This window comes from Bos indicus x Bos taurus, chromosome 3, assembly GCF_003369695.1.
Source record: "Bos indicus x Bos taurus breed Angus x Brahman F1 hybrid chromosome 3, Bos_hybrid_MaternalHap_v2.0, whole genome shotgun sequence".
NCBI lineage: Eukaryota > Metazoa > Chordata > Mammalia > Artiodactyla > Bovidae > Bos > Bos indicus x Bos taurus.
The window spans coordinates 77,198,711-77,211,638 of record NC_040078.1 but is presented as its reverse complement, the minus strand read 5'-3'; the positions used below and the strand labels follow the sequence as shown (position 1 = coordinate 77,211,638).

Genomic DNA, 12,928 nt, shown 5'->3' with positions numbered 1-12,928 from the left:
TCCTTTCATCTAGGACAACAGTCATCAAAAAGGAACATTATACCAAAATACCAAGGCCAATTCAAAGTGAAAATTTCACTTTCTCACTTGGCCTCTGCAAATGAATTAGAAAGACACTGCATAAGCAAGACACCTGACTTCCTACCATCAATAGGGTTGAGCAGTGAAAGAGCTCTCCTTTTACTGGGGAGGGTGGAAGCAAAGGTTTCTGGACTTAGACTTTCCACTGTTCCTTTAGCTACTGATTCCACTCGTCGCTTTCTTGAAATTCCATCCTTTGCTTAGTTTCCTGCCTTCCAGTTTGCTGGGGAAACATATCACTTACCTTTTGTTGATATTTATTTCCCATATTTGGGTCTTCGAGCATACTTAAGTTCTTAGATTTAACAGCCCCCCGCCCCCCCAAAAAATCATCACTAAGTGGTTGAGATAAAGGCTAAGCCACTATTCAAAGTGTTTACAATGAAATGGATCTGATCTTTTCAGCCTTCAGGCCAGAACTAGGGACATAGTCTTAGCAACTGAGGAAGGAGGAAAGGTTAAGAGGTAAACTTACACAACTTTCCCCAAGAAGTGTTATACAGAGATAGATAGTTGTCTTGTTCAAGGAAAGCTGGGACTAAAGCAGTTCATTTATTGAGGGGAAATCTAGACCTATCACTAACTTTTTGAGATTGTCACCAGGTGCGGTCATTAACCAAGTTCTATTGGAAAAACAACCCTTGGCACAGCTTACTCCAAACAAACTTCTCTTTGAACATACAACCTTTCTGAACCTATGGTAACTCCAGCAGCCACTCGCGACTGCCCTTGGACCTTCTCCTCCATATTAAGATTCCAGAAATGATGCCAGTTCCAGAAGGACTCTAAGAAACCTACAACAGTGGATAATGGGCTAGATCAGCTTTAGAAAAGGAAAAAGAAACACACACCAACAAATACCAGGGTACTATGTGTAATGGTTCGCTGCTTGTGCAAAAACCTCAAAGAGGATGAAGGTCAGACAGGGATAATAGGCCAATTTAATTCTGAAAGCACAAGGTGCAAGAAATTTTAATTATGGTCTGCCACTGAAATCACACAAGATCCAATGGCATCTAACTGCAACTGCTCATCAAGGGAGACAAGAGGTATAATTGTAACCGCTGCATAATCACTGTGAGGGCACAGGGAAGGCTGCCTTCAGCTCCCAGTAGAGAATGTATTAAGTGCCTTGAAAAATCCAATACAGGGAAACATGGAGATTGCACTTAGCTAAACAGGAGCTCAGGGGATTGGGGCGGGGTCGGGGGGGGGGGGCGGGTAGGATTTCAAGAATAAAAAAATTAAGCTGTTTGACCCAAACTGAGGATATGAGCTTGGAAAACTCGGAACCTCTTTCTGCTTTGTGGATACATACACAGAGAAAGGCATGTTCTCCTCTAGAAATTTCTCTCCTTGATAAAGCTTCACCCACTCTCCTTTGTTTAAACTGTTAGCTTGAATGTTACAGTGATTTACAGACCCAGACTCCCCTTTCATTTGTTCCCATCCAACCCAAGCCTGGAGACAAAACGCCACGCACACGACTCGGGGTGCCCAAGCCTGGGCAGTTCTCACAACCATGACGACACCCGCACCACGCGAGCTCTGGAAAAGAGACGCGCGCAGAAAGCCCCTCCGTGGACTCTCCACTCCGCAAAGTTTTACAAATCTGCGAAATAAGGAAGCCAAGCCTTGCATCCGCACCCGCGGCGAAGTTGGCGCTGAAGTTTGCGCCGGGACGTTGTGCATCTCGAGGGGGAGGGGAAAGTGACTGTGCGGAGGGGCGGGAGGATGGAGATGAGACGGAGACACGGAGAGAAGAAGGGAGTTTTCTGAGTGGAAGGTCCATGAAACCATCTTCTTCACCCGGAAGCCTGTTTAGCTCGAGAGGTTCGGGCGATACACGGCAGGGAGGTCTCCCAGGGGGAAGCTGTCACCTGCGGGGGGCTGTGGCGGGGGCCGCCCTCCGAGGCGCCAGGGCAAGACCTGGGGCTCCAGATTCACAGGCTCTTGGGGCTCTAAGAAATGGGGGATGGGAGATTCCCCAGAGGCCAAAAGCAACACCTTTTTGATACGCGTTTTCCCCTGACCTCTCCAACTTCCCGCGGCGCTGGCCGAGGACTTTCTTCCACCGAACCTCACCCCATCCAAGCTCCCAGCCCAGGCTCGGACTTTGCCAACGGCCACGGCTGAGGGTGGCTTGGGGATACGGCGAGGAAGCAGAGGGCACGAAGGTCAGGACCCAAAATGCAAACTCTCAACCCCCAGCTGAGACAACCAAAAGCGTTTACACATGCAGAGATCACAGCCCAGTAACAGGGCTCGGGGTTGCGCCGGGCGCAGTTCTCCGACTCTTCAGTTGTTCCTAATAAAGTCGATTACGTTGCCCTCCCGGAGCTGATTGGGAGGGAACCGAGAGGAAAAGGGGGGAACGCGGGAAAAAGCCGGGGGCAGCAGCAATCAAGTTTGTAACCCAGCGCTTCCTCGCGCGATCCGTCGCCATGCTTAAGATTCCCACCCCCGCCACCCCCCTCTTTCCTTTCAAGTGGATACTGAAACTAGGCCAAAACTTTTTCCCCTCCTTTTCTCTTAGCCACTAGACTGGATTGTGCCCCACGGAGCCCCATGGAGCTCTGCTTTCTTAAGCACAATAGCCGGACTAATTAGATCATAGAAGCAAGGCAGTGATACTGTAACAAGTAGCCCGAGAGGCAAAGAGGGAAGGGGCCCGAAAAGAGAGAAAGGGGGAAAAGTTTGCAGCTCTCACACTTACCAATCAAGCCTCCCACCAGAAAGGCGATGATTTGGAACACAAGCAGAATCCCACCAACAATGCACAGCTTCTTGGTGCTCATGTTTTCTATAATTGCCCCAGCCATTTTTGCGCCCCCCTTTTTCTTTCCTCCTTGAAATAAATGTTTTAAGGTGTGCTTTTTGCTCCCTCCCCTCTCACGCTCCCTTCTCCCTCGCCTCCTTTCCAGGCGCTGCAAAACTTCAGGGGTACGGGAGCGCGGCGAGGATGGGACCGGGACGAAAGGCGCCCGCACGGATTCCCCCGGCTCAGCCGGCTCGGGCTCCCCCAATGCCCGGAGCTGTGATTGTGGCCGCTCCGCCGCCTGTGGACGCTTAAAGGAGCAGGGAAGCGATCACATGACGCCGCCTCCCTCCCTTTCTTCCTCCCTCCCTCTCGCGCTTCCTCCCTCCCTCCCTCCCTCCCTCTCTTCCTCTCCCCCTTGCCCGCCTGTGCGGGGCTCTGAGCTCCGGCGGGTGCCGGTGTCCCGGTCCCGGGTCTGGCAGGCAGCCTGTCCCGCCAGGAACTGGTATCGTTGAAGGGGTTGATGTTGTTGTTTAGTGGGTTCCCCCTACTCCGCTTCCCACACGTTTCCTCTTTTGGTGCGAGATTTAAATCACCCGTGGGCAGCTTTGCAGACCTTTAACTTACGCGTTGACTTTAGGAAATGGTCCCCGCCCCCAACTGCTAGAACTCTCTTTAGGAAAGAGGAGAATTTTTTAAAGGGACCTAATAGATGCTTAAGTCAAAGCACGGAGATGAGGAATAAAGTCTCAGCTGGGCTTCCTTCTGCCAGATCCCAGCCTCGTTATTGGGCAAATACCCAGCAAAATATCCCGCTGCACCCCTTGAAGAACTCTGCGCTCCAGCCAAATCAGGCCACTGTTCATAACCACATTATCCCCCCAACTCCATAGGTTTCCAGAGCCTTAACTCTGGCTCTTGCCCTAAAAGAATATAGTTTACCCCATCGGAGTTTTTTAAGCCTCATTTAAAAACCAACTCATCTGAAAAATCTTGTTTATTTTCTAAACCACCTCCTTTTGATATCTTCAGGCAGTAAGCCCTTACAATTCTGTGTTTACGTTCTTACCTCCTATTGCAAGGACTTGTGTGTACACGTTTGTCTCCACCATTGAGCTGTAAATTCCTGGGGATAGGGACCGAGTGCTATTCATCTTTGTACCCCCCGTGGTGCTTAACAAAATTCTAACTCTAGTAGGTCCTCCGTAAACTTTTGTGGAATGAATAAATAAGTGAATATGAAAGCAAACCCACAGTGTGCATTTCAAAAGCCTGGGACCTTATTTGACTTAGTGGGAACACATATTAAGTTACAATGTTTGTCTTTTTTTTTTTTTTTTTTGGTAAGGATATATTTAGATTTATGCTTAACTTTCAGGCGGAAAGGCAAGTGGGACCCTAGAGATTTCCTGCTCCATCAAGCCTAAATTCCTAGGCCTGGTTGTTCCATGTTTCATAAACTGGCCACTTGGCCAGTATAACTCACACTGCCCAATAGACCCTTGGTTTGGTAACACCCTATTCCCACACATACACCGTTTCCACCACCCCTTACACACCTAGTTTCTTGATACTCCCCTCCAGCTACACCCTCTTCATGCCAAGGGAATATCCCAAGTCCTGTCTCCTCCTCTTCTCTGTTTCTGATTTTTCATTGCTCTTATAGAAGATGCCATGCAGGTTACACTTAATAAAAGTGTTCATTTCTACCCTCCAGCTAGACTAGACACTCCTTAAGGACAGGTGCCAACTATACACACACACACACACACACACACACACACAATATATATATATTCCATCTCCTTGAAGTCTAACAGTTTTTAACAGTTCTGGGATACAGTTGCTATTCATTTATTCTTTCCTTTAACCCTTTAATCAATAGGCACATACTTAATTTGTCCTAAGCTTTCTTTTCTAAGTTCTTGAGGGTACCAAGATATGAAGACACTTGCCCTTGTCCTGGAGGAGCCCTAGTCTAGCTGTTATTCACTAAATAGTGATTAACAATCTTTAAAGAACACCAGATCAAATGGCAAATGGGCAGAAGAGGACAGAATTGTGGTTAACAGTTTGGTACCTAAACATAGATAGACCAGCAGTGGATTATTTGTATTCCTTCTTTACCTTTCCAGAACCTTTTACATCTTTTTTTTTCCCCCTGTCAGGAGGAGGTTCCAGAGCATCAGATAAAAGAAGTAAGAATGTCCTCTCACCTCTACCGCTAGTTAACTCCCCATTCTGTGTTCTCATTTCAGCAAGCTGTCAACGTCCACACGTTTAAATAATACTGCCTTAGGGTTAGAATATCTTTTTAATATCAAGGGATATTTCTAAAGTAAGGTTGACAGGATTCAGTATCAAGATTTACTCTCCATTTGATACCATATTTCACTATTTAAGAAGAAATGATGTCCAATGCTCAAGTATGAATTGGGTCCATTAGATATTCTTAACTAGTTGCATTGGTTTATTTGTTTAAGATTAGTGAGTTCTCAATTCATTTTCTTGTCAGCTGCTACAACACACCGGATCCCCTTAGCTTCCAAATGCATCTCTTCAGAATAACTGGCCTAACTCTTTAGGTTCCAGTGTCCACATCTGGGAAAATAGAGACTTGGAATAAAGTAGTGGTTCCTCACAAAGATTATCCCCCTATTGTGAACAGGTACTTATACAACGAATTTAGTTAAAAACAGATATTTCTAATTGCTAATCAATACTTCTAAATTGTCTGAAATTACCAATATTGCCAAACTGAGTGTAGGGCAGACACATATTCATCACCCTGAACAGCTTTAAAAAAACTCACAATGTCTATTATGTCTTTATGAATATTAAAAGTGACTATTAGATCCATATTTCCCAAGGGAATAACACAGTTAAGTAGAGAAAAGCATGAGCATTTGAGTTGCTGGGTCTAGGGTGGAGCCTAGATCCCAGCTCTGCCCCCTTGCTATATGCAATGACAGGCTTCAGCAATACGTGAACCGTGAACTTCCTGATGTTCAAGCTGGTTTTAGAAAACGCAGAGGAACCAGAGATCAAATTGCCAACATCTGCTGGATCATGGAAAAAGCAAGAGAGTTCCAGAAAAACATCTATTTCTGCTTTATTGACTATGCCAAAGCCTTTGACTGTGTGCATCACAATAAACTGTGGAAAATTCTGAAAGAGATGGGAATACCAGAGCACCTGACCTGCCTCTTGAGGAATCTGTATGCAGGTCAGGAAGCAACAGTTAGAACTGGACATGGAACAACAGACTGGTTCCAAATAGGAAAAGGAGTATGTCAAGGCTGTATATTGTCACCCTGCTTATTTAACTTATATGCAGAGTACATCATGAGAAACGCTGGACTGGAAGAAACACAAGCTGGAATCAAGATTGTCGGGAGAAATATCAATAACCTCAGATATGCAGATGACACCACCCTTATGGCAGAAACTGAAGAGGAACTCAAAAGCCTCTTGATGAAGGTGAAAGTGGAGAGTGAAAAAGTTGGCTTAAAGCTCAACATTCAGAAAATGAAGATCATGGCATCTGGTCCCATCACTTCATGGGAAATAGATGGGGAAACAGTGGAAACAGTGTCAGACTTTATTTTTCTGGGCTCCAAAATCACTGCAGATGGTGAGTGCAGCCATGAAATTAAAAGACGCTTACTCCTTGGAAGGAAAGTTAGGACCAACCTAGATAGCATATTGAAAAGCAGAGACATTACTTTGCCAACAAAGGTCCGGCTAGTCAAGGCTATGGTTTTTCCTGTGGTCATGTATGGATGTGAGAGTTGGACTGTGAAGAAGGCTGAGCGCCAAATTATTGATGCTTTTGAACTGTGGTGTTGGAGAAGACTCTTGAGAGTCCCTTGGACTGCAAGGAAATTCAACCAGTCCATTCTGAAGGAGATCAGCCCTGGGATTTCTTTGGAAGGAATGATGGTAAAGCTGAAACTCCAGTACTTTGGCCACCTCATGCGAAGAGTTGACTCATTGGAATAGACTCTGATGCTGGGAGGGATCGGGGGCAGGAGGAGAAGGGGACGACAGAGGCTGAGATGGCTGGATGGCATCACTGACTCGATGGACGTGAGTCTGAGTGAACTCCAGGAGTTGGTGATGGACAGGGAGGCCTGGCGTGCTGTGATTCATGGGGTCGCAGAGAGTCGAACACGACTGAGCAACTGAACTGAACTGAACTGAACTGTAAGCCATTACACAGTCGCTTACCCATTCTGAGGCTCAGGTTTCTCATCTGTAAAATGGAGATAGTAATAGTAGCTGCCTCACGGTATTCTTGCAAGATATAGTGATGATGATGATGATGATGTTGATGATAATGATAATTATATTTAGAAGCCCTTAAGTGAAAACAAAACCCTTGTATTAAAAGACTAGTAAAACTGATCACTAACTGATTCTTTCTCAGCTCTAAAATTTTATCATATTATAATTATTTTTGGAAACATATTTTAGGAGCTTCCTGAGTGATTAACTCTATTTGCCAAAAGTGCTAATAAGGCCAACATCTGGTATTGAACTCTGAAAAATACTCAGTGATCTTTAAACATTAAAACATCCTATTCTAAAATCTACTCCCAATCACCAGTATATGTGTATGTTAATCACTCAGTCGTGTCCAACTCTTTGTAATCCCATGGACTGTAGCCTTCCAGGCTCCTCTGTCCTCGGAATTTTCCAGGTGAGAATACTGGAGTGGGTAGCCATTCTCTTCTCCAAGGGTTTGTGGTCATTGGGTAGATTGTCCAAAAGATAGATAATCCACGGGTGCAATCCAACTCTGCCAACTGAAATTGATCATTCCAATTTCTTATCATTAGACTTTAAATTGGGGGTTTATCCATTGATTTATTTGAAGGGTTTGGCATATGGAAGTTCTTAAGGATGTGCAATGCATGTTTATTGAATGGATGAATGAATGAATGAACATATGAATAAATGAATAACTGCAGGTGGACTCACTGCAACTCCTCCCCCTCCCTCAATCCCATTCCTACATAGCAGTTACTGATTAAATGCCCATCTGGCATATTTCCCTGCACTGAAGTTTGCACACCTATCTATATGTGTGCTGTGTTGTCACCCCTGGCTTGCAAGCTTCTTAGAAACAAGGAGAGTATGACCTGAGCCTTTGTGTTTCTCACAGCCTGGCACAGCAGGTTGCACAGAGAAGGGCTCAGTTCCTTGAGTTGAGAAAGTCCCCTCTGGAAGCCAAGGGTGGCATATTATTATTGTCATTGCAGTAAATGCAACATAGAAATAGAAAAAAAATGTATCTACCTATTCAAACACCTAATTTACTTCTCAGAGGGACCTAACAAGAGTAATAACCCCACTCTGAGGCTTCTCATTCTCATAAATAGCTTTTATCCATAAATGGCATCCCTGTGGCTCCTCCGCTATTGGTATTTTCTCATAGTTAGTGCCTGTGAATGTGAGCAGGCATTTTGGGTTCACACTCTATTATTCAGTGTCACTTCTCTCTCTCACTCTCTCTCTGTGTCTTTGAATATATATATTCAGTTTCCTTTAAAATACTTATTTTTTTTCTGGACAGAACCACCCTTCCCGTATTTCTCTGAGTCCCATTGTCTTGTTTTGTGTATATATACAAGACTTTTTCCAGTCCCTCCCTTCACACACTAATCTTGAGTAGCAACTATTTAGAACCCAGAGCTTGGAAGATCAGTATTTCACCCTTATCTTTAGATGAATTTGTTTAAGTAATAAATATCCCCACCTCTGCTCCCTTTTACACATCATCACCTGCCCTGCCATTCTCCACTTCATCTTTTCTTTTGCATTCCTCATACATTTCAGACATTATTCATGCTTATCTTTAAGTCTTAGTAATTGTATAAATAAACTTGAGAAAATTACATACCTTTGTGATACTTATTTCTTTTTTAAAAAAAGGTGATAAGATCAACCTTATAGGTTGTGGTGAGCATTAAACAAAATAATGTTACAAAGTGCCCAGCACAGAGCAACAAAGTGAGTATTCAACCAACATTTTGCATGTTGTTAAGGAGATTTCTGTTCCCAGATAGGAAAAAAAAACAAACAAACAAGAAAACCCCAAAGAACTATGAAACACCTAATTATTGTCTCATAAAATTGTCTCTTTGAAATTGCAACCTGGAAGGGCAAGTAAGAAACTTTATAGGTTTCCAGAGGCCTCTGGTGGGAGGCAGCTGGCAACTTGAAGAAGCCAGTCAACCCCCTGCTGTTTCCCAGGCTTGAAAGAAGCTTCAGCAGAGAGCAGACATGCCTCCAGTGTTGAAATCTCTGAGGTCACAGGTGCTGGATTCCCAGAGCAGAGGTGAGGGAAATGGCTTTCTCCCTCAGCCTGTTTTCATAGAATAAGCCTAACGGGGTCTGAGCTGCCTGCTCACCCCACCTCCCCTTTATCTCATGAGTGCTGTCCCTCCGCCTCTGACCTTGTAGTCCCCCATACTTACAAGCTCCTCTCCATCTGCTCCTCCCCACGAGAGGAGTGTGGGAGGAGAGCCTGGAGAGGGATCCTATGATGTAGAGACAAGGCTCAACACCTTGGCACAGAGTCAGCACACAAATTTTGCTGAATGAATGAATGACAAGTGAACATGCTCCAGCCCCTGGCTATCCAGGGGTTCAAGTCAAAGGCCTCCCACAGGTGGCCAATGGCGGGAAGAGAGGCTCAGACTTCACGTCAGCCCCAGACCATCTGGGGTGAGAATAGGCCCTAACTTGGACCAAAGCCCAATCCTTAGCCCATGCTAATTGTAAATTAGCTAAGAATCATCACTAAGGAGCTCAGTATGAAAGACAATCTACAATAAAAACAGCTTCGGGCATCTATGTGTAATGTGGGAAAATAAAGGTTGTATGAGGATAAAATACATGGAGGTGTTCAAGGACCTTCATATTTCTATTGCTTCCCACTAATTAAAGGAAGAGGTGATGGAATTCCAGTTGAGCTATTTCAAATCCTGAAAGATGATGCTGTGAAAGTGCTGCACTCAATATGCCAGCAAATTTGGAAAACTCAGCGGTGGCCTCAGGACTGGAAAAGGTCAGTTTTCATTCCGATCCCAAAGAAAGGCAATGCCAAAGAATGCTCAAACTACTGCACAATTGCACTAATCTCACACACTAGTAAAGTAATGCTCAAAATTCTCCAAGCCAGTCTTCAGCAATATGTGAACCGTGAACTTCCTGATGTTCAGGCTGGTTTTAGAAAACGCAGAGGAACCAGAGATCAAATTGCCAACATCTGCTGGATCATGGAAAAAGCAAGAGAGTTCCAGAAAAACATCTATTTCTGCTTTATTGACTATGCCAAAGCCTTTGACTGTGTGCATCACAATAAACTGTGGAAAATTCTGAAAGAGATGGGAATCCCAGACCACCTGACCTTCCTCTTGAGAAACCTATATGCAGGTCAGGAAGCAACAGTTAGAACTGGACATGGAACAACAGACTGGTTCCAAATAGGAAAAGGAGTATGTCAAGGCTGTATATTGTCACCCTGCTTATTTAACTTATATGCAGAGTACATCATGAGAAATGCTGGACTGGAAGAAGCACAAGCTGGAATCAAGATTGCTGGGAGAAATACAATAACCTCAGATATGCAGATGACACCACCCTTATGGCAGAAACTGAAGAGGAACTCAAAAGCCTCTTGATGAAAGTGAAAGAGGAGAGTGAAAAAGTTGGCTTAAAGCTCAACATTCAGAAAACGAAGATCATGGCATCTGGTCCCATCACTTCATGGGAAATAGATGGGGAAACAGTGGAAACAGTGTCAGACTTTATTTTTCTGGGCTCCAAAATCACTGCAGATGGTGAGTGCAGCCATGAAATTAAAAGATGCTTACTCCTTGGAAGGAAAGTTAGGACCAACCTAGATAGCATATTGAAAAGCAGAGACATTACTTTGCCAACAAAGGTCTGTCTAGTCAAGGCTATGGTTTTTCCTGTGGTCATGTATGGATGTGAGAGTTGGACTGTGAAGAAGGCTGAGCACCAAAGAATTGATGCTTTTGAACTGTGGTGTTGGAGAAGACTCTTGAGAGTCCCTGGGACTGCAAGAAGATCCAACCAGTCCATTCTGAAGGAGATCAGCCCTGGGATTTCTTTGGAAGGAATGATGGTAAAGCTGAAACTCCAGTACTTTGGCCACCTCATGCGAAGTGTTGACTCATTGGAATAGACTCTGATGCTGGGAGGGATTGGGGGCAGGAGGAGAAGGGGACGACAGAGGATGAGATGGCTGGATGGCATCACTGACTCGATGGACGTGAGTCTGAGTGAACTCCAGGAGTTGGTGATGGACAGGGAGGCCTGGCGTGCTGCGATTCATGGGGTCGCAAAGAGTCGGACACGACTGAGCAACTGAACTGAACTGAACTGAATTAAAGGAAACTGGGATGACTGGAAGTGAGGGAGGGCAGGTAATTTCCCAAATGCAGATTCGTGGCAGCAAACAGCCGACAGCAAACAACCCTAATAATAACAGCAAGAACAACAGCAAAAACTTACCTTGATTGCTTCCTATATACCAAACAATTCACTAAATGCTTTACATACGTTGTCACCGTTCATCCGCTCAACAACCTTATGAGGTAGGTACTATTTTTTATCATTTTTAAAAAGGGCCCTGGAGAAGGAAATGGCAACCCACTCCAGTATTCTTGCCTGGAAAAGTCCATGGACAGAGGAGCCTGGTGGGCTGCAGTCCATGGGGTTACATGACGGAGCATGTGTGCCTGAGGGTGGAGGGTGATGGGTTGGTAGCAATAAACTGGTAGAACTAAAAAATAAAATAAAAAGGGAAAGCCATTTCAGAGAATTTGACTGTTCCCTTGGTCACAGAGCTAGGAATGTGGTGAGTTAAGGTTCTAAGGTTCATTCAATCACCAAATATGCATTGAGCTCCTGTGAATGCCAGGAGCTGATCTAGACCCTGGGGAAAAGCACTGAGTGTAACACAGGCCTTGCCCTCATGCCACTTACATTAGAAAGCCCACTTCAGAGCCTCAGTTTTTACCTCCTTTATGTCAATCATACCCTTTGAACTCACCAAAGAAAGAACCCCCTAAGGCTGTGGAAGTGAGTAGAAATTGTGTTGTCATTGGGCTGAGTCCTTTCCCATGTTTCCATCAGGAGACAGTCATTCAGAAACACCTTCTCCTGCTAATTCTCAGGCAATCTTTCAGTGTCTTTCAGCTAGCACTGTTCATACACTCAATTCTGTTTTTCCTCAGCACCTTACTGTCACTTAAGTCAGATTCCATCCAATAAAGCCTTAAATCTTTGCAATTCTCTCTTGCTTGGTTCTGCCACTAAGGCTTTTCCAAGTTCAAGATCAATTTTCAAGTCAAATGACTCATAAAAGTAATTGTTAAGCATGATTTCACAGTCTTTTGAGGACATCCTTGTAGAGTACACATTAGCAAAAAATATTCAATGCAGAAAATTAAGTTGGCTTAGCTGAGCTGCAAATTGAGTCCTAAATATTTTTGCCTGATATTTTGTTGTCTTGACTCCAAATTTGAAGTTGCTTTATAAATATTATTCATCTTACTGTATCATTCTATGGGTAAAAATTCCTAGTTCTGATATGTCTAACCTTTCTAAGAAATCTGATATTCTGAAGCCTGAATGATTCAATGATATTTTTTCATTTATTTCATAAAGATTTATTACATATTTACCATCTGCTAAGTGTCTGGCCAGCACTGGAATACAACTACAAAAAGGACAGACATGCTCTTACTCTCATAAAGCTTATAATCTCAGGTAAGTATAAGGGTCTTGGTGATGCAATGGCTCTATTTAGCCAACTCCTAAAGAGTCACTGATGTAAGAGGCCTTGAGGACACCTCTGATGTGAGAAAGGGAAAGGAGAGGGTGTGTGCTCTCCTTGGCTGGATATATAAGGTCCTCCACAGTCTGGCTCAATTAGACTTCTGGAGAGTAGATACAGTGTAGCAGTGAAGAGCATGGGCTCTGGAGACAAATTACCTGGGGTCTGAATCCTTGCTTTGCCAATTACCATTGTGTGCATGGGCCAGTTAGGGT

General features: G+C 44.3%; 1 protein-coding gene across 4 annotated transcripts in view; it reads right to left on the bottom strand.

Annotated features, from left to right (window-relative positions):
- Positions 1 to 3,170, bottom strand: part of WLS (Wnt ligand secretion mediator) — a 116,538-nt gene extending 113,368 nt beyond the window's left edge. Inside the window, exon 1 of one of the 4 annotated variants that reach the window (XM_027536936.1) lies at positions 2,798 to 3,170. In XM_027536936.1, coding sequence (XP_027392737.1) covers positions 2,798 to 2,903 — 106 coding nt within the window. In that variant the 5' untranslated portion in view covers positions 2,904 to 3,170. The remainder of the gene's footprint in view (positions 1 to 2,797) is intronic. The other 3 variants (XM_027536937.1, XM_027536935.1, XM_027536938.1) reach the window with 3 other exon arrangements.
- Positions 3,171 to 12,928: the final 9,758 nt, after the last annotated feature.